This window comes from Zootermopsis nevadensis, unplaced genomic scaffold, assembly GCF_977971745.1.
Source record: "Zootermopsis nevadensis isolate Lab colony 2312 unplaced genomic scaffold, Znev_1.0 Znev_ptg000013l, whole genome shotgun sequence".
In the NCBI taxonomy this organism is placed as follows: Eukaryota; Metazoa; Arthropoda; class Insecta; order Blattodea; family Termopsidae; genus Zootermopsis; species Zootermopsis nevadensis.
Genome location: NW_028259145.1, coordinates 2699496 through 2727427, shown reverse-complemented (window position 1 = coordinate 2727427; position 27932 = coordinate 2699496). Strand labels below are relative to the sequence as shown.

General features: G+C 36.2%; 1 protein-coding gene across 2 annotated transcripts; it reads left to right on the top strand.

The window, feature by feature from the left end:
• The first annotated feature begins 95 nt into the window (after nucleotides 1-95).
• Nucleotides 96-27928, top strand: MFS10 (major facilitator superfamily transporter 10). Of its 2 annotated transcripts, XM_022085688.2 has the most exons (10): nucleotides 96-2569; nucleotides 7788-7990; nucleotides 9215-9451; nucleotides 11236-11323; nucleotides 13036-13256; nucleotides 15237-15392; nucleotides 16844-16976; nucleotides 19785-20026; nucleotides 20984-21140; nucleotides 22180-27928. In XM_022085688.2, exons 1-10 carry the CDS (start codon nucleotides 2479-2481, stop codon nucleotides 22191-22193), a joined length of 1542 nt encoding a protein of 513 aa, XP_021941380.1. In that variant the 5' UTR covers nucleotides 96-2478; the 3' UTR covers nucleotides 22194-27928. The 2 variants fall into 2 exon arrangements, with proteins under 2 accessions (XP_021941380.1, XP_021941381.1); XM_022085689.2 differs by lacking the exon at nucleotides 7788-7990.
• Nucleotides 27929-27932: the final 4 nt, after the last annotated feature.

The window sequence follows — 27932 nt, the reverse complement described above, 5'->3', positions numbered from 1 at the left end:
AGTTAATATTACTAGTACATCTATCACCTGTGTTTCTACACGTTTCACTACCTCTGATATCACTCCTAGAAATTAATACTATTGATGTATTTATCAACAATGTTTATACATTCTTCCTTGCATCTGATATCAACACCACAATTCCTTAGTTAGTTACAAGTAATCTACTACAGAAATTCATATCATTAACATCTTTACTGTTTGTTTATCTACATTTTTCATTGTCTCTGATCTCTCCTAGATTCAAGGTCAATCTCTTGTACTTTTGGACCTAAGAAATATTTTAAATAGATATTTATTAGGAGCGACAATATGTCCTTATCAGGCACAGTGGCTGATTGTTAGGGGAGTAGCTGAACTTTAACTAAAATTTTTCCCATTCTCGCCACATATCATATTTAAGCTACCAAATTGTACATATCCTCCTCATTATCCTTTTCAGTTTATCCCCACACTTATCATTTTATACCTTTCTTGTGCTGCTTATTCTATTCTATTCTGTTCTCACCAGTCCATGTAAATTTTTTTATGCATTCTATTGTGTATTAATACCTCATTATAATTAATTAACTGTTCTGTCTACATCATTTTCTCAGCCTATTATATGTCCTGTTATACCTAACAAATGCTGCTCTACCCTTCGTTATTATATTACAAAAAAATAATACCTATCCTTATTCTATATAATTCTTTTATACTCTATTATTTGCTTCATATATGCTAATCTCTCCAACTTTCCTAATTGTGATTTTTTATTCTACCCAATTCTATTTCTAGGCTTGGTATTCTTTTTGACCTATTATAGTGATACTATTGTTTAGTGTGTCCCACACAATGTGGAATCCACCGTGACATCCTGCCACAGAAGCAGTGAATAAACTATTCGGAAATGATTTAGTCACAACACAAAACATAGCCATCACATGGCAGCAGGTGGGTTCCAAATAATGTGGAACTGTATTTAACTGGTACTCCCCAAGTGTCAAATAATATGTTTAAAAAGTAATGAAGAGGAAAAGTTGTTGAAGGAAGTTGCTCTATATACAGCTCAGAAACAATTATCCTGGTGTGGTTTTTAATGCATGCTTTTAGAAAAAGTCGTAGCTGATATTTAATGAATTCTAAATATCAATTGAAAGATTGCATTATGGAAATTGAGAACATTGTGAAGCATGTGCTATGGGCCTATAAAGAGGACCTGAAACACCCAACCGGTATTTTCGCTAACAAGGTTGAGTAATACATATATTTATTTTTCCAGTCTATACACAGTTTATCGTCTGTGGATATCAGACGTCCGACACATCACAATACAACCTGATAATGAACATCAAAATGCATACTCCAAATCAAGATGAAGACTGAAAATTAAAAATCAATAAACGCAATGCACAAATGTACAATAGTTTTTAAAAATATATGAATTGATAAGCCTGATGATGATGTGGTAAACATCGAAACATGTCGTCGAAATCAAAAGCGCTGTGATAAATGTAATATTATACGACACAGAAAAGCGCCATAAAATATAACATAATGCAATTTATATTGTAAATGTTATAAATAATTTTAACAACATTATTTTAAAACAAGTTTTGTGTATAGACTGGAAAAATAAATATATGTATTGATATAACACAAACATGACGCAATTAAGATATAAGGTTGAGTAAGACAACAGAAAGTTGCAGTGAGTCTTAAGAAATTCATAATGCAAAGTGGAATCAAAGTTGATAATCATTATAGTCAGCAGTTTTACACTATAGAAACCCAAGGAATTGGGTCGTTACTGCACACCATAGTACTTTGAAGGACAAAATGAATATAAACAATTACTACAAAAAATATTTCATACTGTGACATGTTCCACATCCTTCGCGTGTGCTATGAATGGTACATGTAACGAAAATAAATTCTATTCTATTCTTTGTACTAGGGTTAAGAATGAGTGGATTTGTACATTCACTTGCCCATGTGGCTTTATGGTATCAATGAGTAGAGGAAATAACCTAATAACGACATAAATTTCAGTTATCAAGATGTATGGATTTGTAAGTGTTATTTAAAAATTGATTTAAAATTCAATCCAAAATAGTATAACACTTCCTGTGTTTTAAACTCTGAGTCAAAATCTGAAACATTCAGAGTTATACCGCCATGACGGAAGTGATTTTAGAATGGATCCCAAGATACAATAGAACGAAAATTTTCTTTGCTTTAGTCTCAGTCATTCTGTTCCACAGATAATTAAGTAGTCTTTGCTGTTGGCGAAATCAACGAGGACAGGAACTGGGAAGTGAGTCACAAGGGTCGAGAGATAAAGGTTGCAGTAATGATTCACAATGATAATATTTTCAAGGCCGCATGGAGTAAGAGGGATTGGTATGTTTCGTAGTAAGTCAGCTGTGTTATGAGACATAGTAAACGTCAAGTAAAAGTACAGATGTGTATTGTCATTGTGTTGCTGACAGAGTGACAATGCCTTGCTTAGGATTTGGAAGTGTAGACGACAGAGAAACAGTATTAAATAATGACGAGGAATTTTTTATTTCACCAGATGCAAGAGCAGGTAGGTACATTGGAAGTCAATTTTTTAAAAATAGTTGTTAATTTCATGATATGCAGTGTATTTGGATTTAATGACATATTCTGGGTACGTATAATGTGAAAATAGCTTGGTTTACCAGCATATCAGTTCTGATTCATGGACAGAGGAGATTATAAGCATTACATAAACCATGAATAATAAGCGTCATTCAGAGAATTGGAAATTTGCCTTTCAACTCTCAAAACTGATAGAGGCCCTTTCAGTTTTACAGATTAATCTTAATTGCTCTTATTAAAAAATGTTTGTGGAATATCTTGTGATCTATCTAAAGCATTCAATTGTGTAGATCATGAATTATTACTGTCAAACCCACGTTTTTTATGAAATTCGAAATATAGCAGGTCAGTGGTTTAAATTGTACCTTCATTACATAAGGTAACAAGTAAAAATAAAATTACCACTTTCAAATAATAGCACCTATTCAAATTGGGACATTATAAGATATGGAGTTCTTCAGATTCAACACTCTGCTTTTCTTCATATACATCAATGATTTACTGCCAACCATTAACTCTTACTTTAAACTCATGCTTTTTGTGGATGATACTAATATCTCACATTCAGAAATTGACTGTTTTCAAATTTGCATGAATGATGCCTATGCTAGCTTGAACAAATGGATTAAACTAATAAACTTTTGACAAAACAAATTTTATGAAATTTTGTACTATGCAGAGTTGTGTTAATCTAGGTATATGGTATGAGGATAACACAGTTGAAGAAGTAGAAACAACTGCATTTCATGGCAAATTGACAGTTACGTAAATTGAGAAACACGTATTCAATGTATTATCCCTAAACTAAGCTCAGCACACTTTGCTACTACTGGTGATAACATAAACTTTAAAATTTGTCTACTTTACTTCCATCTGATCATGTCTTATGGAATTATTTTCTGGGGAAACTCAACATACAGCAGAAAAGGATTTTACACTCAAAAGAAAGTCGTCAGATTAATGGCAGGCACTAAAAGGAGAAATGCTCAGCTACGATAAATAAGTATAAGAAGTTATAATTATTTTTGCAATAATACTGTAGTTGACTGTATATTAGTGTCATAACTGTATAATTTGTGCTGTGAGATGTTCTAGATCCTTGGCTTTGGCCTATGAAGGCTATATGGAATCTAAATAAATTATATATTTTTTCTGTTGTGTAATGCAGTGTTTTGTTTTGTTTTAATGTTTATCAAGGCTGAGAGAGTAACATAGGATTTATCTTGACCATAACATTTTATTTTATGTAATCTTCATCTTCCATGCATTATGGCTTACACATGGTCTAGTTTGTTTTTGTGTCAAGAGTAGATTACATCTAAATTGTTAATTCAGGAATTAAAATATAGCTGCCAGCTGTTACCTTCTTCCATTAGATTAGTAGTTAATGGTTGTTACTTGTTTGATACACACACTTTTAATCACCGTATGGCCCCTTGTCAATGATTGTGTTTCCTAAGGTTTGAAGGAAATAAGGCAATTGTATTTTACAGATATTGTTGCATTGTGATTTTGATGCTGTTATTGTTAACCACATGTGTATGCAAGCATCCGTGTTTTTCTGTGCTTAGGGTTTGTGTCATAAATGATTACTTGACATGGGTGTGTAAATAAAGTGTCAAGGCTTTGACAGAGGTTGTCATCACTTCCATTGATACTTTCAGGAACATACTGGGATAATTCCTTTAGATAAGTCATTACTTTTCTGACCCGTTGCATTTGAGTACTTATTAGACTATATCGATACAGTGAGAGAGAAAAATGAAAACTTATGCTATACATAAATAGAATATTTACTAAGGAAGTGGTGATTAAAGATATTTTTACTGACTGACCTTTGTATTTGGATTTGTAAAATCTTTTGCAAGATAGTACATGTTTGACCTTGATCTTTTGAATGTTTAATGTACATAACTTCACTGTAACTAGGTCTTGACCCAGAAGATTGTTATGATGATGCAGAGTTCTGATTAAGAACAAAATGTAATTACTGAGTTTAGTTTTGAAACTTGTCGGCATCTGACTTAACAGTGTATTGTTCAGTTCTGGAAGCCTGAATTAATGAGTTTTCAAGACCGCCTCTTATTTCATATTACTTCTCGTAGCCCTTCTGTTCATGTGCAGTGATAATTACAGAACTGCTTCATATTTGTGTTCAGTACATAATTCATATTAACTCCATCAGCTGCTGCAGAACCTTGTATATGGGTGGTTTTAGGCTGTATATATTGCATTATATTGGTTATTCAGGGGTTTTCTTGATTTTTCGTAACTTAGTAATGGTTAGAAAATGGGTTTTTAGGTATTAACATTTAGAAAATATTATTTTTTTTATGTTCTTTAAAAGTAAAAAATATTTCATTTAAGAAGAAGGAGAGGCTTTGTTAATATCTCTAGTTGTTAATACTTAGCACCTAACAGTACAGATTTTTTTACCCTCCTGATTTCCTAGTTGGCCAGACAAAACACAGATGGGTGACTCCCCATCTGTCAACAAATGTCACTTACGTATGCTCTTCTTGTACATAAATTGCTCGAGCTTGGGGATCCTTGCATGAAAATGAAGAAGATTGCTTCCTGGACAGCACATGTCACTTAGCGTTATGTCCTGTTAGCTGTGCATACATGTGAGATATTCATTTATACGTTCTTTTAAGACACGTTATTCAATTTTATTTATATAGCCCAAAATATTTATTTATATAAAAATATGGAAATACAGTAAAACCCCTCTAGTTGGACACCCCTATATCCTGGACACCCCTCTATATTGGACACTTTTAATTGGAACCGGCGAATATCCTATAATTTTACATGTCCACAACACCCTATATCTTGGACACCCCTTTATCCTGGAACTTGAACACCCCTTTTGTTGTAAGTTGGACAGGTTCATGCACTTAGCTTCAATGCTTTTATGGGAAACGTTTACAGTTAGTATTTTGTTGCTTTGAATTTATGACTTATGAATGCCTTCTACCTGAGGATTACCTTATGGTTGAAGGTGTGAGACTTTGAACACATCAATGGAATAATTTTGTTGAACCCTTCACTGGACTACAGTACGTATTACTGGTACAGTTTTAACTTTGTCAGTACTGAGCTTGCAGCTGAGTTAAACAGAAATTGGAACGGTGTGCTTTCGTTCATAACCAACAAGGAATGTTTGAAACTTTATTCGAATTGCGGCAAAAATTAGAAAGAGGATGGACAAATTCAAAGATAAAATCAAAAAAGCAGTGTTTTGTGACGGACTTTTTTACAAGAAATAAGTGACATCATATGTTGAGCTAATGCCTTAAGTACAATTAAAAAGAATACATTCTGAACATTTAAAATTTCATTGAGGCCGGGGTGTAATGTGCAACCACGAGAGTGGGTTTCAAAAGATTATTATAATTAATAATTATTCTTAATTCGAGCAAGCCTACAGTAGTTAGATTATGTAAGTAAACAGATTGCATTGTCGGTAAACGTAAAGTATCAGTGCCCTTCCCTTTGAGCTTATCCATGCAAGTTTAATTTAGTGAAAACAAAATTTGTAAAAATTTAATTTACCTTTTTGATTTTTCTTATCAATAATTTCCTTGTTGGGAAGGGCTCCATAATACTCAACAATTACCACATTGTCATTACACGACAATTTGAAAGGATGATTTTCCCCTTTCCCTCTATCCTGGACACCCCTGTAAGTTGGACACATTATCGTGGAACCGCAAGTGTCCAAGTTAGAGAGGTTTTACTGTATTGGTTTTAGGTGACATAAATGGTGGATATGCATAAGCAATAATCGTAGTAATCTGAGTGTTGCATTGAGTTCTGTGCGGTTCAGACAGCTGCAAAGATATCCCCCCTGAAATCCATTCCCAAGTAACAGCAAATTACATCGCTGATAGTTTTGGCATTATATGCAATGAAGCTTTTTGAAGTTAATATTATAGAAATGGTTATTTATCCTTCACTACAATATATGCTACCACCTGATGTAGAAAAATTGTACACGAAATTAATCAAATTCTAAATTAACTTTGATAAGATACATTAAAATAAGATGAACTTAAGTAGAGAGGTCTGCATGTGTCTGGCCCAGGGCCTTGTAGCACAGATAATGTTCAGGTCCAGGCCACATTCAGGCTTGGTTAAAATAATAGCAGTTAGGCATTGAAGACTTTGGGCTTTCTCTGGCCTTTCTTTTTCAGAAAGAAAATGTATTTGTAATTTTTGTAATTGCATTCATCTTATGTTTGTGCTCGGGCCAGATGATCTTCAGGCTGGGCTGAGTAAAATCAAAAATATCTAAAATTTTGGCAGGAAGTGTTGTAAAGGAAAAATGTGCTTCTCAGAAGTGATGTTGGAAGCTAAAAGGAAGAAATTGCAGTACACTACAGCTACAGATACTCAGTATAAGTTGCAAAGTAAAATAAAATAATCAAAACTTAAATGTATTGCAGAATGGTGCATAATATTTATTAAATGCAGTAAGGTAGAACAACAAAACAATTTTGTAGTTTTCAAATAGCATTGAAATTTTTTTATTTGTATATATTATTTTGATTTTGATAACCGCCACGGTGGTCTAGCTGTTAGAACGCTGGCCTTGTAATCCTGGGGTCTTGGGTTCGATTCCCGGCGGTGCCCGAATTTATAACTTGTGTCGGGCAAGGCCGTGGTCTAGGCAACACGGAGTTTTCCTCCGGGGGCTTCCCGGTTTCTCCGTGGCATCCCAACAATTACTCCATTCACACTCACACAGAAGAAGGCAATGGCAAACCACTTCTGGATCATCTGCCAAGAACGTATATGAACAGGTCCCAGTCCGAGAAAAGGATGGAAGGATCCTGTTCATATGGACCTGTCGTCAGACAGAACACTAATAAAAAAATTATTTTGATATAAATTCCATCTGTAGCTTATCATATGTTCAACTGTTGCTGTAGAAAGTTATCACAGTGTTTAAGTCTGAAACAGTCATTTTTCATGGAAACCCTGCATTACCATTGGTACAACTTACCTTTAATACAAGGGTGGCACAATGTTGTATAACGAGTATATAGATCACTAACCATTTCAACATATCTTCCCCTAATGAATAATAAAATGTACATAGCCAAGGGTGGTCACTTCTGATTTCTGTTACAATGTAAAAGACTGTTTATTTATTTTTTGTGGTATTTATGTTTCAGTACAAGACACTTCAAGATGTGTGAAAGCACGTTATGTTATGGCTTTGATGGGCTTCCTGGGGTTTGCCAATGTTTATGCAATGAGAGTGAACCTGTCTGTAGTAATTGTTGCAATGGTGAACAATACTGCAATTCCAAAAGCAAATAACTCCGATAGCACTGATGTGTGCCCCACGGAGTTCATGAACCAGACTGTTGTACAGGTGGTGCATAATTCTGATATTGTTCATTATGTCTTATGAAAAGTGGCATAAAATTACAAATGGATTTAAGATGTCTATCTCGTGGCTTATTATAGCACCTGCTAGTGTAATTTCATGGTGATGTTCTTCGGGTTCCATGAGAGTAAGGAATTTTTTAACATACAAATATCTGTCCGAGGGCTCTGACATGTAATTGGTTGGGCGGTCGGTCAGTCAGTGAACTGGTTGATTTCTTGGTTGGCGAGTTAGTCTGTTATGGAGAGTATGTGCTTGTAATAAAAGCAACAATATTCAGAGATATTTGAAAAGTGGAAGCAGAATTTTCTTTGCACAAAAATGTAAATTCTAAATATATGCCAAAAATAAGATACTTCCAGAAAAACACTTTCTTCTCCTTTTAATCTATGAACAAGATGTTAATTTTTTAGCATTATGGTGTAGATATATGACAGTTTTGCGCAGAACAAACACACACGTATGAGTGAAAAATATTCTGCTGTTTAAAGCAAGCCATACAAGTGTGTGGGTATAATAGTGTGTAATTAAATATGTTTTGCCTCTGTTGTACAATATCATTAATATTAAAAATGTTAACTTTTTTATATTCTCTTATTATTAAGTAATAAATAGATATAAATTAAATTTGTCACCTTAAGGTGGCGACTGACTTGTAACATTTGCCTGTAATGTAACGTGTTACAAATCGAGCATTACACAAGTGAAGACAGCGAACGGAGCCGCTCGATGCGAGCCGCTCACGCTCGCGGGCGCTCCATCGTGTTGTCGGTTTTTTTTGCGAATCCCTTTGAATGTTACATTACAAGTCAGTCAGTCGAAAGGCGTCGTAACGAGCATTCACGAGTTCTATAGATAACAGTAGCGTATTAAATGAAACAAAGATAACACAACCTCCACGTCCGACATATTGAATGAAATGAATGGAGCACAGTCGAACCGAGTGTTCAAAACGAGCATTCGATGCGCCTCACCAGTTGTGGTGTAATGTAACATGCTCACCGCGAATGTTACATTACGAGTAAATGTTACAAGTCAGTCGCCACCTTTAGGGTTTGCATGCATGGGCTTGCCTTGTATTTGTAGAGGCTTCTACAAGATTTTTAATTCACAGTTCCTCCTTTTTGGTGAGTAATGTTATCAAAAATGTTTATTCTTGCCTTCATGGTCATTTAAATTTCTTGAAGTAGTATCTTTGTTCTGTTACAGCCAGAGGGAGAATTTGTATGGGATGAATCTATCCAAGGTATAATTCTTGGTTCATTCTTTTATGGGTATATCGTGACTCAAGTCCCAGGAGGGCGATTTGCAGAACTTTATGGAGGAAAACTGGTATTTGGTCTTGGTGTTCTTATCACAGGCATTCTCACTGCCATCAGCCCCCTAGCAGCTAAACTGGGGACATCTTTCTTTATTGTAATCCGGGTCTTAGAAGGACTTGCTGAGGTAAGATGTGTTACACAAGATAATATTAGCCAAAAATGTATGTCAAATGCTTATTATAGCTGAAATGTAACCCTCAGGAAAAAAAAACAATTGGTGTAACACACATTACGAGGCGCGTCCTCAAAGTAAGTTTCCCTGGGGCCGTTTACAGAAACAAAACACAATTTCATGGAAATATTTATTGCAACAGATACAGCAAGTGTCCAGCTATTTTTCAACATATTCGCCACCGGAATTGAGACATTTGTCATACCGTGGGACCAACTTTTGAATACCTGTGTCGTAGAAGTCTGCCGCCTGGGATTGGAACCACTGTGTGACAACCATCTCCGCCTCTCTGTCATTCTCAAAACGCTGACGCTGACCGGACAGGAATTTCTTGAGGTGTAGGAAAAGATGGAAATCACTGGGAGCGAGGTCCGGGCTGTAGGGTGAATGATTAAACACCTCCCAGCTGAACTCCTGCAGGAGACTTGCTGTCCGTCGAGCCGTGTGCGGCCTAGCGTTATCACTGACCGCACTTCACAGTCGGCGGGAGCTGGAATAAGAACCTCCATCTTCAACAGCTGCAACGATGCTACTGTGAGAACGCGGGAAGTGCCGTTAGTGCATGCGCCATGCTACGTCATTGCTCTATCACGTACGCACAGTCGCTTCGCGCAATATAAGGTTTGCTAGCTGTGGGACGAGTGGGAAACTTACTTTGAGGACGCGCCTCGTATAATGGTCTTATTTCAGTTATAGACCATCATTCAAGAATATCAAATCTCTGCTAGTCATGATTACCTTGCTTGACATGTACATACGATTAGAACTTTTGATCTCTTTCTTCCAAATATATTATTAGGACGTAAGAAAATTAATTCTGAACATATTGAGGACTGTGTGGCTCTGACATAATTGAAGCTGTGTGAACGTTACAGGGAAGCCAGGATGAAACACCTAAGATCCTGATCTGTATTTTTTTTTTTTTCCTGCATTGTTGCTAACTAAGTGTTTACCAGCGCTACTGACTTTTAATGTAGAACTCTGTGCAGTGGAAATTTAAATTTATAAAGGCTTACTGTTCTAATGAATTCTTCTCTGGCTACCGGCTGTGTAAGGTGGTTTAATGGAGGGGGGGGGGGGGAAACGTTTTGAGAACTATCTTCTCAGGGTACCCCAAGGACGAGGATGATGATGGTTCTCGAAACGGTGTTTTCTTCATTAAATCACCTTACACGGCTGGTATCCCGAGAAGAATTCATTATACTTGGTCATCGTGAAAGCTTCAGGTTTACTGTTCTGTTATTAAGTGGATTTTAATGAACAAAAACAGAGAAATTTATTGAAAACCACAGAAGACACTTGGTAAAAAAATTAACAGTGAAACTTCGTTATGTCACTAACGTATGAGATCAAGACTTGCCAAAATTGTGCTGACAAAAGACACTTCTGTGTTTCCATGGGTGAGAGTGTTCTGCATTATGAATTCATTCAATGAGATCAGTAGTGAATTAATTTAGAAAACAGTAAAAAAATGAAACAATTGAACTTAGATTATTTTGTAGTCATTTACACTAAGTAAGAAATCTGGTGGTATAGTATCAAATTGCAGTAATTTATGCCTGCTGTCAAGTCGAGTACCCGACTTTCAGGAAATATTTAAACCAACACAAAATTATAGAAAAAAAACTGTTTTCATGCCCTGTATGTTGCCAACTGTGCAGTATATGTACTTTTTCTCTGTGTATTAGGCAGAAAACTAGAAATAAAATTTCTAAGAAAATGCTTTTGTATTTCAGGGTGTTACATTTCCCTCCATGCATGTGATGTTGGCTCAATGGATACCTCCATTGGAGAGGAGTAAGTTTTCTTCGTATGTGTATGCAGGTAAGATACAAATGGTACTACATTTGTAATTGTATAACATTATCTTTAATTTTATCAGTTTTGGATTCTCTGGAATGTGGTAATTAACATTTAAGTATTTACAAAGTGGGGAATTTCTTGACTAGCTGAGCATACTATTAGTTTCCGAGAAGTAAAGTCAGTGGTATTAGATTAGTTATAGTATGTCACTTGCTCCAAGTGAAAAATACTTGAACATTTTGACTAAGACTGAATCCAGCTTTTCTGATTCCTGTGTGCGTGAATCAAATAATATACCTTATAAGGTTTCATAATTAGTAATTTTCAGATATAATCTTGTATTTTTATCCAAGGGTGAGTTTATCACTTTAAGATTTTAGTTTGTGTGTGAAGACCCGTCATTATTTTATTCATTGTCGTAATTCCCGTCTGAAACATACCTGTAGTAGTTCAGTAAATGTTTAACAAAACGCATCAAATTAACCATATAAACATGACATCTGTCAGTGGTTGATACATTTTTGATAATTTCTAGTAAGATTATAATAAATATTGTAACGTGGGTTGGCGTTGCGACCTGGATTGTCAACCCTGATTTATTCACATCAAATTAAATCAGTTACAGTGGTCTGCACATACAGTCAACTCTCTACAACAACAACAACACACTTCGTGTCTCCATTCTCTGCACACACACACTCTGTCCTCCGAATCTGTCTGGTCCCTCGAGTTCGGCGCTCTTCACACTCTTCGCTTACATATCGGCCCGTAGCACCCCACTGGACACACGCTGACTCCTCGGCCGCCACGGTCCACGTACCCGGTGCCTGCTCACGCAGCCGACCTGTCCTTACTCAGCGTTGGCCCGTAGCACCCCACTGGACACACGCTGGCTCCTCGGCCACCACGGTCCACATACCTGGTGCTCTCACACGTAGCCGACCAGTCCTTTCTCAGCGCCACACCAGACCTCTCGTTGGCTCCACTCTCTCAGCTCTACTAAACTGTTTATTGACATTGTAATGCTGCTTTCATGGCAACACGTCACAATATAATAAAAATTTGGTGTAACATTTAGGAATAGAAAGGTGTGAATGTGTCTTGGCATGTCCATAGGCATGTTCACTACCATCAGAATATCTTAAAATATGTAAAAGGATGGAAGCAGTATGACCTCTGAAACGTTGGTAAACGTCGACCAGACTACACAGCGCAACAACCCAGAAGGCAGAAATCTTCATCTCATTTGAAGTTAGTAGGGCTTGCAGGCTTCTCTCAGACAGAGGTGTGAGAGAGGCTAGCATCTTCTCGCTTAGGCTTCAACACCCCTAGTCCATCACAGGGACATGAACATAGTAACAGAACCGGTGGGTGATGGCCTCAGCCAGTCTGCAGGTGTGGCAGAAGTCCATCATTTCAAGACATCCTTATAACAAGTGACTGTTGAAGCTTCATGACCAAGTTCATAAAACCTTACTGTTGGATTGTATTCTGTGTCATATTAATGATATCCACACCCCATGTCTCTGTGATAAAAATATATTATCCAATTTTTGCCTGTCTCACATATGTAAACTAAACATGAATAATAACTGAGAAAAATACTGATGGTTAAGAAGTAAAGCATCGGTTTTGTAAAAGTAAGAACTCATAATTAATTGTCACTGTCACTGAGGATGGAACATATTGTGGCATTAAACAGTACCCATGTTAAAGTATTTTCTTTGTTGCAGGTGCAAATTTTGGAACAATAATATCGATGCCTCTGTCAGGTTATTTATGTTCTCTGAAGTTCCTGGGAGGCTGGCCACTCTCATTTTATATATTTGGAGGTCTTGGAGTTGTTTGGTTTGTGGCATGGCTTTTCTTAGTTTACGATTCGCCAGCTTCACATCCACATATCTCAGTGCAAGAGAAGAGCTACATAATTTCACAAGTTGGAGATAATCATTTGGTTGGTATTGTTCATGGCAAGGTGGCCTTTGCTTTAAATGGTGATTTCCTTGTTAGAGTATAATCTTGCTTCCTATATGAGCCAACTTCCTTCTTTACACTAATCCACTTCAGAGAGTTTATTTCTGTGAGAAATAGACCTATATATATAATTAAACCTGTCACCCTTGGTGTACTAGTGGTTAGCGTGCTTGCCACTGGACCCAAGGTTTGTGGTTTAAAACGTGGCAAAGGTCAATGGATTTTTAAGGGTGATAAAAATCGTAGCACAACTTCCTTCGGAGGGGAATTAAAGCCGGTGGTCCCATGTCATAGATTTACGGCATGTAAAAGAACCTTAAGACTGTGAAAGAGATGTTTCGTAAGCAAAATTCAGCGGCCATTTCTCACCCAATTCTCTCCTGATTCACTACTCTAGCAGACAAATCAGGATTGGTTATAAATTGTGCAGAGGCAGTGGGTTTGTCACTCACTATTCATAAATGCACACTTCAAAGACAAAGAAACCTCCCACATGGGTGGAGGCCATGGCTCGACTTTGAGCTGTTGCGCCATACGAGAAGAGAAGAAGAAGAAGAAGTACAGTTAAACTTGTATAGTTGTATTAAAATCAAGCCCCATCATAGTTTTGTTTCTCACATTAAGCTACTGGTCACATGTTTCAGCCAGTATCTTCACCTTCACTGTCATCTTATCATAGGAATATATGGAAATACCATTCTATTGGTTCTTCAAAACTGAGAATAATCACCTTATGCTTTCAGCACAAACAGAGACCAGGGTGTCACATGATACCTGGAGTTATAAGCTACTGCTCAGCATCTTAAAACATTGTTATGTTAAGAAGATTTCCGTCTTCTGGGTTGTTGCCTCCGTCATCAGGGATGACGGAGGCAGTATGACCTCTGAAACGTTGGTTAACATCGACCAGACTACACAGCGCAACAACACAGAAGACAGTAATCTTCATACTCTGATGACAGAGGTAGTATGACCTCTGAAACGTTGGTAAACATCGACCAGACTACATCAGTGCAACAACCCAGAAGACAGAAATCTTCATACTCTGATGACAGAGGTAGTATGACCTCTGAAACGTTGGTAAACATCGACCAGACTACATCAGCGCAACAACCCAGAAGACAGTAATCTTCATACTCTGATGACAGAGGTAGTATGACCTCTGAAACGTTGGTAAACATCGACCAGACTACATCAGCGCAACAACCCAGAAGACAGAAATCTTCATACTCTGATTACGGAGGCAGTATGACCTCTGAAACGTTGGTTAACATCGACCAGACTACGCAGCGCAACAACCCAGAAGACAGAAATCTTCATACTCTGATGACGGAGGCAGTATGACCTCTGAAACGTTGGTTAACATCGACCAGACTACACAGCGCAACAACCCAGAAGACAGAAATCTTCATACTCTGATGACGGAGGCAGTATGACCTCTGAAACGTTGGTTAACATCGACCAGACTACACAGCGCAACAACCCAGAAGACGACAATCTTCATACTCACCGCTGTGAGAACCTCAAGTCTTACATTGTTATGTTAAGCTTTTGGGAAACACAAAAATAATGTATGAATATATATTGTGTGTTGTAGTTTGGAGAATACATAATTTCCAAATACACTTAATTCAATTTTGTATCCCTCTGTAGCTTTTTTATGTTTATTTATTGAAAACATAAAATTAATGTTGACAGATCAAATCAACAGCAGGCCTACACATACTGTGCCACAAAGACTTGTGTTTTTACTCTGTTAAGTACAGACCATGCTTACGTGCTGAGCCCGTACTGTATGAATTTGTCTATTTTTTGTTTTATATCTGTCGCAACGTTATCATAATGGGGTAATGTGCAGCAAGAGGAAATGCATTTAGCACAAAGTCATATGAGACAAATACCATATTTTCTGATATTCTGAATCATGCAGTATCTTGGTTATTGAATTTCTTTCTTTCAGGGTGGAGACAGAAGTGTACCATGGAAGTCAATCTTGACGTCTGCTCCTATGTGGGCCATACTGGTGACTCAGTGTGGTATGTCTTGGTTGTTTTATACACAACTAACAGAGTTGCCAACATATATGAAGAATATTTTACAATTTGATATTACCCAAGTAAGTATTCATAATTAGTATAACAATATCATGAGGTTCATGTCTCTTTCACTAGAGGTTAGCTGTTAGGGTTTCCCATAGCTTATTCAGAAGGATTTCGAAACAGGTAATGATTGCTTGCTTTGTTTTTACTTCTCTGCCAGCTCATATTCGTCATAAATATTTTTTAAAGGAATGAAGACCCAGTGATTTATTTAATGTGTGTGTTGGTAAGGAGGGACGAAGAGTTATCACGAAAGGATATACAAATACTGGTAGAATTAGAGTGCAGTTAACATTTCATGCAGTGATATTTGAGGTTAAAATGTTTTTGGAATTTGTTTTATTGAAATTTCTATATAAAACAGTATTGGATGTAAAAAAAAATTAGGTACGAATTTCTTTTATGTAATCTATGGAGCTGTTTGGCAAGGAGATTTCCATGAGACTAAAGTCATGCTGTCTTCTTTTGTTCATACTGTGAATCGTTTTTATATGGAAATGTTGGTAGCTCTGTCTGTATGGTGAGGAGAGATTTCTAACAGACCTTCCCACCCAGAAATGTTAAGTACAACAAAAAATTTGCTACTTCTGGCAAAATGTAGGTGGAAATTGTTGGTGATTGAAGGACCTAATCTTTTTTGTCAACACTTTGAAGCCAGAGCTCATCTAAATAATATTTAAGAATTTAGCTTGTACCTCAAAGAAAACACAACACCCCCACTGTAAAAATTAACTGATTAATGCTGTTTAAGTAAATAATCCCTGTCTGCAGTGCAAAACGAATAAGTAAGAAATACAAAATTATTGGTTGTTACAACAGCTGGTCTATGGTTACCATTGGGCTTTAAAGGGTTAAAACACGATTGTTTTGTTAATTTCTCTAATATATTGTAGACTGTGAAAATAAATATATATATTGTAGGAAATTAAATCATGGATTTTTGCATGTCAGCATTGATTTTATTTGAGAATCTGTAGAGCCATGAAATGTACGAGGTTTGGAGAGATAATTTGGAACCAAGTAGTTTAATGAAAGATGAATGTTATGTAAACAAACTGTTCAGCTATTATGATATACAGAACAAAACACTAGATATAAACTAGGTTAGATAATTCCAAAGCAGTACAGATCAAGTTTCTACAGAAGCAAGAAAGAAGACTAAAATCTGGAAACATTATATTCACCTTCTAAATTAGCAACAGTACCACAGAATTTAGTCAGATTTAGCATTGGTGATAATATAATTCCTTTGAGAACTTAAAAGATTAAGATGATTCATATACGACCATAAAGGAACTGCTGATAGGATATTAGATGGTTAAAATTTGGTTATGTTACCATTGTATATTGTGGGATGTGTGCATTATATTTTTCAAGTAAATAATTTGTTTATGAAATATGTAATAAGTACTGGTACTTCATTATGTCTATGAATAATTATAGTGGTGAATTTTTTATTGTGTTTCAGAATAGCATGTTATCTACATTACCATATTTAACAAGCTGGTTGTTTGGAATAGGATTCAGCCATATTGCTGACTGGCTGATCGCAAAGGGCTTTTTTTCTGTCCTCAATTCCTACAAAGTGTTCAATTCTCTTGGTGAGTAACGTAGCGTATTGAGTCTGATATTCTGAGGAAACCGAATCCGCTTCTCCCTTTTCCTCCTGCAATTCTGTAAACTAAAGCTATGGATGGATAGCACTGTTTCTCGTTGTTTGTAGAGTATCTGAAATGCTTTCAGGAGGCACGTTACATACTGATGTGATGGGGGCGGACTAGGTATGAGGTCTTAGCCCATAAATCTGTGACATTATCTCTCTTTTTTTCTCTTTATTTCTTCATCTCGTGGTCAGATTGTTAATGCTTATTCACAAAGTCTAACCTGTCATGGATTGGCTCTGTTCACTTACAGCTGTAGTACATTTATCTTTGTGAGAGTGGATTTGTATCTGCAATAAATGAACATCAAGGCCAATAGGGTTTGCAAAAATGTCAAAATCAATCATATGTAAATTCCACCAGAGTACTTCTTTGTATTCTTGTTAATGGAATTAGAGTACCTCTGGTTTTGTATGGGTGTGAAATTTGGTCTCTCTTGCTAAGGGAGGAACATATACTGTGGGCATTTGAGAACAGGGGGCACAGGAGAATTTATTGACCTAAGAGGGATAAAATGACTAGATGTTTGAAAGAAGTGTGCAGTGAGGCGTCCATAATGAATAAATACTCTTCTCCAAATATTAGGCTTATATAATCAAGGAGGGTGTGATTGGTGGGGCATGTAGTACATAGGGAGATTAAAAACATTACAAAATGTTGGCGTAGACAGGAGGATAATATTAAAATGGGTATTGGGAGTATAGTGCGCCGTAGCCGCGCGGTCTGAGGCATCATGCTTCTGACCAACGATACGGAATGTGCGCTGGTTCGGGTCTCGGGGGAGAAGAAATTTTCTCATGAGCTTTTGACCAGTGTGTGGGATCGGTGCCAACCCAGCATCATGAGGAAATTGGGGAGCTACAATGAGTAGCGTAATCCGGTCAAGGAAGCTAGCAATGGCTGGGGGTTCGTCGTGCTGACCACACGTCACCCTGTATCTGGTTGGATGACCGTTCATCTCTGCTTAGGCATGTGAACGTGAGGCCAGCAGTCGAGCTAGCTGGCTTAGGCTCTCTGGAGCTGTTATGCCACGGATTTAATTTAATTAATTTAATTGGGAATATAGGGTTGGTTAGTGGATTTGTTTCATCTAAGGATGTGGACCAGTGTTGGGCTTCTGTGAACACCATAATGAACCTTTTGATTCCATAAAAGTTAGGATTTTTTTCTCTAGCTGAGCATGCTAGCAGCTTCTCAAGAAGAGCTATGGTCTGTATAAGTGTTAGGAGATTTTAACCACTATATTCAAAATTAAATGTTATCACATAAGAATGGCCATTCAAGTTTGGATTTTTCTGCATGTCATTCAGATCCATCACTCTCATAAAGTTCAGACTCTGTGAGTGTTTGGGATTTCTGGCCATTAACTCCAACTTATCAGGTTGAAACAGAACCACTCCTGTGGGTGCTCTGTTCTCAGAAGTCGGTTCTTTCTTCCTGCAGAGACCAGAAGTTCAGAAGACCACAGCTGGAGGCATTACAAACAAAAAAAATTGACAGTGGAACCACGGTTCCCTAGTTAACGTTGAATAACGTTTAACTGTAGAAGTATATTTGTACTGAAATAAAATTTTATTTACACATTAATGTATACCTTTATATCTTATCTATACGTGACGTCATCCGCAAACAGCTCATCTATGTGTTGCGTCATGTACTCAACACGCTCACTCTAGAACCATTCTTTGTTACCAAATAAATGGTCAAAACTCCTAAACCGTAAGAGTTAGCTGAAATCTGTTTGCAAATTTGAAAAGTTCGTGTTTATTTACATATTTCACTCACAATATGTCCAGATCTAACTCTTACGCTTTAGACGTGGCAAGCCGTTGAACTTAAGGAACGAGGGTATAGTTATTACATGTTTTGGGTAATTATTTCAACAATTTATAGAATAAAGTAAACATAATGTAGAAAAAGCCCTTTATTTACTCTTTAAATATATATGTTTATATTCTCTATCTTACATAGGTCTCGAGTTATTGGCGTTTGAAGAAGTTACACACCAGCGTTACCTTACATCTTACAGTTTCTGTCGAGTGTACCGTGATTTTATAAACGTTATTCAACGTTAAAAACAGTTTTATTTTTGGATATCAGTTTCAATCTAATTTTGACAGGTCAACCAACACATTCCTATAAATTTAGTAAGTTTTAATAATTTGTTGTGTTTCTTTTGGATAGTTCCGCAGATTGTAGTCAATGTTATCTGCACTTGTGCATAACAGAACTGATAACTAACTCCATGGAGCAGAACCCTTCTTCACATCCTGATAGTCATTCAGCTAGTCAAGAAATTTCCCATGTTTTATGGAACTTGACGGTTCGTTGCTATGTTCACAAGAGCTCATCACTGCTCCATTTCCTCCGATCTGCGCCTTCGTCTTCCCTTCAGGCTTTCCAACCAATTTCCAACAAGATGTTGTGTTCAGTTTCCATAACATGATTCATGCTACGTGCCCTACCCATCTCATACTCCCTGATTTGTTCATACTAACAACATTTGGTGAAGAGTACAAATTGCGAAGTTCCTCATTATGCTGTTTTCTCCAGTCTCTTGACACTTCACCACTCCAAATATTACCCTGAGCACCCTGTTCACAACCACCCTTAATCTAGGTTCATCCTTTAATGTGAGGGACCAAGCTTCACACCCATACAAAACAACAGGTAAAATTATACATAGTTTTCTCTGCACTCTTATATCAGCTGTATCTAAAAGAGTTTTGGTATTAAATTTCCTTTCAGGTGCAGTAGTACCGGCTCTTGGTCTGGTGGCAGTAGCTTGGGTTGGCTGCGACCGCCTGGCCATCTTGCTTTTACTGGCTATTTCAGGAGGGTTTGGTGGTGCTGTTTATGCTGGTAATCAGATGAACCATATCACACTTAGTCCACATTATGCTGGGACGATGTATGGCATCACCAATGCTGCATCTAATGCTTGTGGATTTCTTGCTCCGTATGCAATTGGCTTGCTAATCAAAGGAAATGTGAGTCTTTATACCATTATTCAGGAACTGATCGCTACTTCTATGCTTAAGTTATAAATGTGACGTGTTCTAACTTTAATTCCATTACTTCCCCCCCCCTTTAGTTACGTTATGTCGCTGTATCACTTACTGATATCGTGTAATGTTTAGTGAGATGTGATGATAGATTATGAATAGTGAATGAAGGAAGATGCTGGAGAAAGTGGTTGTAACATATTTTAAGGTACCAATATTTGTATATATTGAATGACATTAACTTTTATAAATCTTTCAGTAAAACTTATTAAACCATAAGATAGTGTAGTTGCGTCATATTGTGATTTATTAAATTAAAATTAAATTATTTGGTTATTCCGTCAAATCACAATGTATTTAAAATAAGATAATTAAAATAATCGATATGGAACACAGAATGATATTTTAATTATCTTATTTTAAATACATTGTGATTTGACGGAATAACCAAATAATTTAATTTTAATTTATTAAACCATGAAAATCTTTGCATACTTCATTGCTTAACATGTACTTTTTTCAACAACAGAAATAAAAACTAATGACGCGTATCTTGTTAAATATTTGTCACATAGAAAAAAATGTATTAACCACATCATGTGCAATTAATACACTTTAAATTTTAATTATACACAAATTATTTGTACAGATAGCTGTTTCTGTGAACAATGACAGAATTGATGTAGGCTTTATGGAGAGAAGGTTTTGTATTTCATTTATACAGCCTAAATTAAAATGAGAACGTTAGTGTAGATGCCAGATACAAAATTTCATTTTAAATTACCTTCCCATTGAGCATGAACTTGTGCAAGTTGCATAAAAATATAATTTCAATTAAATTTCTCCATGAGATCTGGCCAGCAACCCACAAATGCGGAATTCAAATTGCACGGGATAAAGGTTACAGAGATATCCACAATAAAATCCTTTAACACTTTTCAGGATACCTTAAGTCAATGGCGTAAGGTATTCTACATAGCGGCAGCAGTGAGCATTGTTGGAAATCTCTTCTACATTGTATTTGCTTCAGCAACAGAGCAGTCTTGGAGCATGGAAGTTACAAAGAAAATTAAAGAAGAAAAGGAAATTAATAGAGCACGTGAGTACCAGGAATGAAAATTGTGATATTGTTAAGTCATTAAAGAGTAAAGTAACAGCTGTTTCAAGCATTTTCAGTTGTTATTAAAATTCTGAGAAATTACTTTAGTTTGTAATTGGCAAAGCCAAACATTGCTGTTCGATTCATGACAAGAATATAGGGGATTTCTTTTTTCATGTTACCCAGAACCATTCTGGAGCTCATCCACCTTATTATCTGGAGGTAAAGAAGGGAAGGGTTGCTCACAGAAATTAACCTGTGTTAGTGCTCCATACCAGAGGGTTATTTACTAATGACTTGAGTTAGTAATACACACTTTAATATATAAGTTTATCACACTTTAATCATTTGAGCCTGAAATATATTTCTGTGTTACCTGTGGCATGTTCTGCTAAATATCAGTTTCCTAGCATTGTTCTTTTAATATGAAATATGCTGGCAACAATTTTCACTCTGGTTGTAACTATTTCACTACTGCTTGAACCATCGGGGTTTGATCCCTGACAGGGGCAGAGGATTTTTCCTCTAGCCTCTGCCTCCAGACCGGCTCTGGGGCCCACCCAGCCTCCTGTCCAATGGGTCCTTTCCCGGGGGTAAAGCCGGCCGGGACGTGGTGCTGACCACTCACCCCCATCTAGTGCCGAGGTCAAGAAAGAGAGGAGCTATACCTCCGCTCCCCCCAAGTGCCTGTATGGCACGTAGCGGGACAAACTTTACTTTACTGCTTGAACCAGAATTGAGATTCGTGAGGTACTGTGGATCAAGCCTTCAGTTATTAACTAGGTACATCCTGTTCACTCACAAAATGTGTTTCCTTTGTCCTTCTGCATTGTTTTCCTGACTCTGATTTGATATCCAAGAGGTTTGTACATTGCAGATGATGTAATGGAGCATTTATATTCCTGCCTTTGAAACTTCAGCTGTAGCTCTTGTTGTAACTGACTATGGCACAAACACTATTCATGCTGTCTTCTGTCCTGGCATTTGTATCTCATTTTAATATTTTACATGTTTCTCTAATGATATCTTTCTTTTTCAGGTTCCATTCAATAACCATAACGTAGAATATAAAAAAATTATTTTATGGATTTTATATATTAGTATAGTATATAGTCATTTCTGTGATATTGTGCTAAATGTCTGCTGGTTTTGTAGTGAATTGTATTTATATATTAGCAGTGCTTTATATTCTACAAATTATGAACTTCGAGAATTCATTACCATTCCTCGGAGTGATACGGATGTGTTCAAAATATCCATTTTATTAATTTGGCCAAGGAGAAATGGTACGTAGAGGCTTTTTAGTCTGTAAGATATGAAAGAGCATAGGAATTATCACATTGTCAAGCCGGATGTAAACATTTCAGATATCTGTTTTGTATATTTATTTAGTCAGTCTATTCCTATACTTCGTCCTCAGATTTATCATGTATACCTGCAGTGGAATCCCAATTTAATGCATTTAGGGAAAATATGAATTTAACCTTTAAATGCTGATCATTTTACATTAAATTTTGTTTAATGTAAAAGACCGTTTTGTTACAGTATTGTAAATTATAGCTTTACATGGCGCTGTACTTTAAGAATATGTCCTTTGAAACTTTCTGCAGCATTTCATCAATGAAGACTGCTGTATAAATGTATCGTATATGAATAATTTCTGTTCAACAGTATATTTAATTTTTGAACTCTGTATTTCACAACACTGCAAACTATACTTGCACGTATCTCAACGACAACTAACAATGATAAACATGCAGTGCTATCTACATATGCCGGCAAGCATCTAGTGACAAAGATATGGTTCAGTGGCTGTGAGTGGATGAACAGTTTTATAGTTGGCCAGTCTAAGGACAAATGGAATTCCCTGTATAATTATTTTAACTGTAACTACAAAATACCCATGTGTGATCACATGAAATTGCTCTCACATCCTACATTATGTACGTTATTCAAAAATTTCTAATGTCATTAATCACTGTATATTAAGCCCTCCCCACGATGATTACCCTTGCAAACATGTTTGAGCATTGCATTAGTCCACCTCTTATTAACAGTCATTATTAAGTCTAATCCGTTTATGATTTCCCTTTGCTTCACCGCCTCAAAGGCTTTTATCAGCAAGTCTGCAATCATTTGATACTCGGACAACATTTTACATCTACTTTAATACACTGGCTTGACCTGTCATTTGATAATCTTGATGCATTTCTGGTGATCCTGAAATGTCCGCATTGGTATCTTGACCACTTGATTTAAGTCCCTCGTCAGTCTTTTAATCCATGTAGCATCTTTCAATTTTATGCAAGTTTTAATAGGTTGACCTAAGTTGACTTTGACAGCAAATCTATTAATTTACCGTACTGAACTTAACTGTAACTTTACGTACTACTGGAATGGGATAATATAACATTGCTCTTGAAGTTCTACGTTATGTATACCTGACAGTTTAACCCCATTTAATATCCATGAGTTCTGTGCCTGTTTGTGAGTGAATGAAGTCCCCAGTGTTGTCATGTGTGGTCTGTCCTGTTGCATTCATTTGTTTGATGAAGTTGCAATTGAACACTAATTTAGTTGTTATTATTGTTATATTTGCTCACTTTTAACTGCTAGTTCAAATTGTTGATTTTCTCATGTTGTAACATTCCATCCCTGAAGGTTTTTGTTAGCGTTTACTTATGAACATTGTAAGAACTTTGAACTTCATATATCTGGCTTTAATTCACATTCCTAAAAATATCTGTAGAAGCATTAAGCATCTAAGTCCCCTCTATACTAATAACGTGGACTGTTGGCCGCATTGTATGGTACAGTAGCTACCCAGGGAGTGTGACTCCTATACCATCCAAAAGGCTGTGTAGTGTGCCTGTTAAAGAACAGTTTAGGGATTATATTGAGATTTCACTGCTACTAATTATCTGTGAATGTGTATATTAATTTAGGTGACGAAGCTTATACGATGAGTGTGTATGTATTCATATGGTTTATGAAAATGTGTTAAGAATTGTTACGTACAATATTTTAAATTTTGTGATATATGTATATGTTTTTACAAGGTGTTCACATATGAATGACATGGAATTTTAACCCTTGTGTTGCCAAATGCTAATGGGAAGAGCGCACATTTTTGTTACCAGAAATATCAACTTTTGCAGGTTTTATACCTTGGCTTCTGTAATATAGCATTCCTCATGCCCTTCTTTTACACAGAAATCCCTTTTCCAAACTGCTATATAATCCATATGTACCACTGTGGTGTCATGTAGGTGGTAGCCAAGTGTACCCTTTTGTAGGACTCAGCAAAGTTTTTGATGTAACAAGTTATTGTAGCACAAGCTTAAAGAAGTACAGATAACTGTAGTGGTGGTACCTGAAGGGACTGTGAGGAGTAGACAAGAGTTTAGAGATTATTTTCCAGGTGTGTTCTTTGCAATTTTTCATACTTCATTGGCCATGACACTAATTTACTGCAGGTACATATATATCGTCTGAGCCGAGTACCTCTTGCAGTATAATGACTGGCTTCAGACTGGTTAAGTGGGTTTTGATCCCCAACAGAGGCAAAGGATTTCCTTCTAGCCTCTGCATTCAGACTGGATCTGGGACCCACCTAATGGATACCAGAGTCCTTTCCTGGGGGTAAAGTGTGGTCGGGGTGTGCTGCTGACCGCTCACACGCTTCTATTGCCGAGGTTGAGAATGAGTAGTAGCTATACCCCCTCTCCCAGAAGTGCCAACATGTAAAGCATGTATAAAGGAAATATTTAGAATAAAGCCAAAATATATAATTCCTTTCCATATAGATGTATTTACGTCAAATTCTCCGGAACCGTGGTTCCACTGACAACTTTTTATTTGGCTTTTTTCACGTTTAACTATTTGAGTGTCAACTATTTCTATTTTATTCATTTTCTCTTTTGGTCGGTCCATTACAGGAGCCTGATTTTTATAATTGGTTATGAAGTGTTGTCTTTTTATGTCCCACGGTTGGATGGTGTGATCTTATATTCCAGGACTTTTACTTTTTTACTTTGTCCGGAGATAGGGTTTAGCTCTATTTATTGGGCCCAACAGAGTGGGTACCTGAACACGGAGATAGAGACCCATCTCCGAAATGTCATTTTCTATTTTATTATTTTACTAGATGATTGAAAATATCTAAGGAAATTTTTATTCCAATAACTCAACCATCGTCATGGACTTTTAGATTTGATTTACATATATGGGCCTAAATAAATTCCATTTTACTGTGGACCAGGAAGTGTCTAATATTCGGACATCTTCATTACAAGGAGATTTGTAAGAAAGAATTTTTGATACATTTAAGTGACCATTTCATTGTGCGAGAGATTTCATAAAATAGCTATTTTCACACCAAATCTGACCCAACTTTATTGGATTATATTCAGTACATAAGGACACCACTTTGTCATGGAATGTCATCAGAAATATATTATTATTGGGTTTTGTAATTCTTGCATTCTACTTATGGATGTAGGTATGAGTCTTATTATAACCTAAACTTGAAATGTGGGCCTTTGCAAACCATATTTTGGTAAATACCCAAAATGGGTGCCCACCCTTCGATTCTCCAAAATTGCACTAAAACTTTAAAATATTGGTGAACATCATTTGCTGCTTGTTATGTTTTCATTCCATCTGATGGTATGGACTTGAACTAAGTGATGCCCACAAACCAGAAGTCCTATATTTAAAATTGTGAACAAGAAAAGTACAGTGGGTTATCCAATTGCATTCTGCATTGGCTATATTGCTTCTAAACTGGTACTGTAGAGCATAGACAGTGTATTAAAAGAAAGTAACCACACAGTTTTGCCCACTTTCATGTCTCAGAAGTCACGTGTTCCATTATGAGAAAAAAATGTGGTCGTATTTGTTTTCCTGTGTTGCACACTAATATGAATAGTGTTGTCAGTTTTGATAATTAACTTCTAGGTTTCAGAGATTAATACTTAGTCTTCGAAGTCTGTGTCTGCCACTTTTTCTTGATCTTGCTTGTTCAGTATTTTATTAGAATTAAGTTGTCATTCTGAAACTTCATGTGATTTATAAATGGTAAAATAAATGCTGTGATAATTTCCTTTGCTCCACATGTATATGTGTAATTTCTCTCTATATTAAACACTTTTTTTCAAAATAAATTGTCCTTTTTACTTCCATGGACTTGCCACACCACTGTAGTCACTGGTGGCTCTCCTGCATAGATGAATTTTTAGAACATATTTCAATAACTGATGCCTCTGAAGACAGAAAACCTCTGTATTAAAAAAACATGTTAAGTAAAGAAATATTTTATTTTAAATGTACTTAAATGTCCTTCGTCAGGTTGTGAATATCATCATATAAGCAGGCGTGTTTAGACGATGGAAGATTATTGTAATTGCATGAGAAGCAATGATGTTCAGTCAGCTACAACATAAATAGTCGCCGTTATGAAATGTAAGACATTTCACTATATATATTCTTTTACAGATCTGTTTCTTGCATCACAGTTTGTTAGCTTTATATACTGGTACAGTACTGTAGCTTTCTGAAGAGTTGAGTTCTGTCCTTGATCAATAGAGGAAAATAGCCTGATAACGTAACAGGTAGTTAGTCTGATACATTCCAGTTCAAAATAAACTCTGCTAAATCAGTGTTATGTCTTTAATAAGGTAAGGCTCTATGTTACTGTGTAGACAGTGTTCACGTTTTTGACGAGGTCTTTACATTACTCTTTCCAACACTTGTAGAAGTCAGATTGCATCCAGCAAGGTGGAGCTCAGTTCCATCAGTAGACGTGTAAACCATAGATTTCTATTTCAGGTCAGAGATTGTGAAATCTTCTGCAGTAAAACTTCATGTGTATATGTAATCATTTGAAACACACTGCTTCAATGAAACTTTGTGTGATAGTTTTACAATATGGCTACTTTAAACCACAGTTTTTTGTCCATTTTAATTCTCTTATGTTTATAAAGCTTCAGAGGTAATTTTGAAATTTTTTATAAAGCTAGTAAATCAACACTGATGAGGGCAATGACAAAGTTACTTTTCATTTCTTCTTGTCCACCTCCCCCTCCTCCCTTAATATGTGTTGAAGGGAAACCATGTAGAGGTTGAGGAAATGGTTGTAATTAACACCTTTAAGATTGTGGAAGATGGTGATCCAGTGCCATCACCAAGATCCACAGTAATCTTAAATATGGTTACTTTTCACATTAATTGTAATATAATGAGGACAGGTTATAGCTACACTTGAGAATCAGTGATGTGATTTATATCAAAACAAAAGTATATTGGATATATGTGAAGCCACTGAATATTTATTTTGCTTTGAGAAATGAAGGTTTAATTAGTTTGTTGTCAATTTAATTATGATGTGTGATATTTGTTATGGAACATTCATATTCTTGGGCATTTTCCTTCATATATTAGTTTAAAAAATTTAAACAATTTTAAAAACGTGAGTTTTGGAAGCAGCATCTACTTCTGTCATGTGAAACCTTACAGCCCAGTCCACTGGAAACGGCTTATCTCAATCCCTGAAACGTAGTGTGTTTTTTTTTTTTTTTAAATTAGTAGATGAATGAAAATTTCAAAGAATGTGACTCAGTTTAAGAAGGAAAGTGTTTGAAATGTGCCAAGTACATGCAGACTTTATAGTTGTAATATTTCTGGTATAGAAATTAAATAATTGTATATTCTATTTGTCTTTAAAACTGTATTGTTGTGCTGTGATATTTTACTCCTGTTCATTGTGGCATAATATAATGTAGCAACAATGCT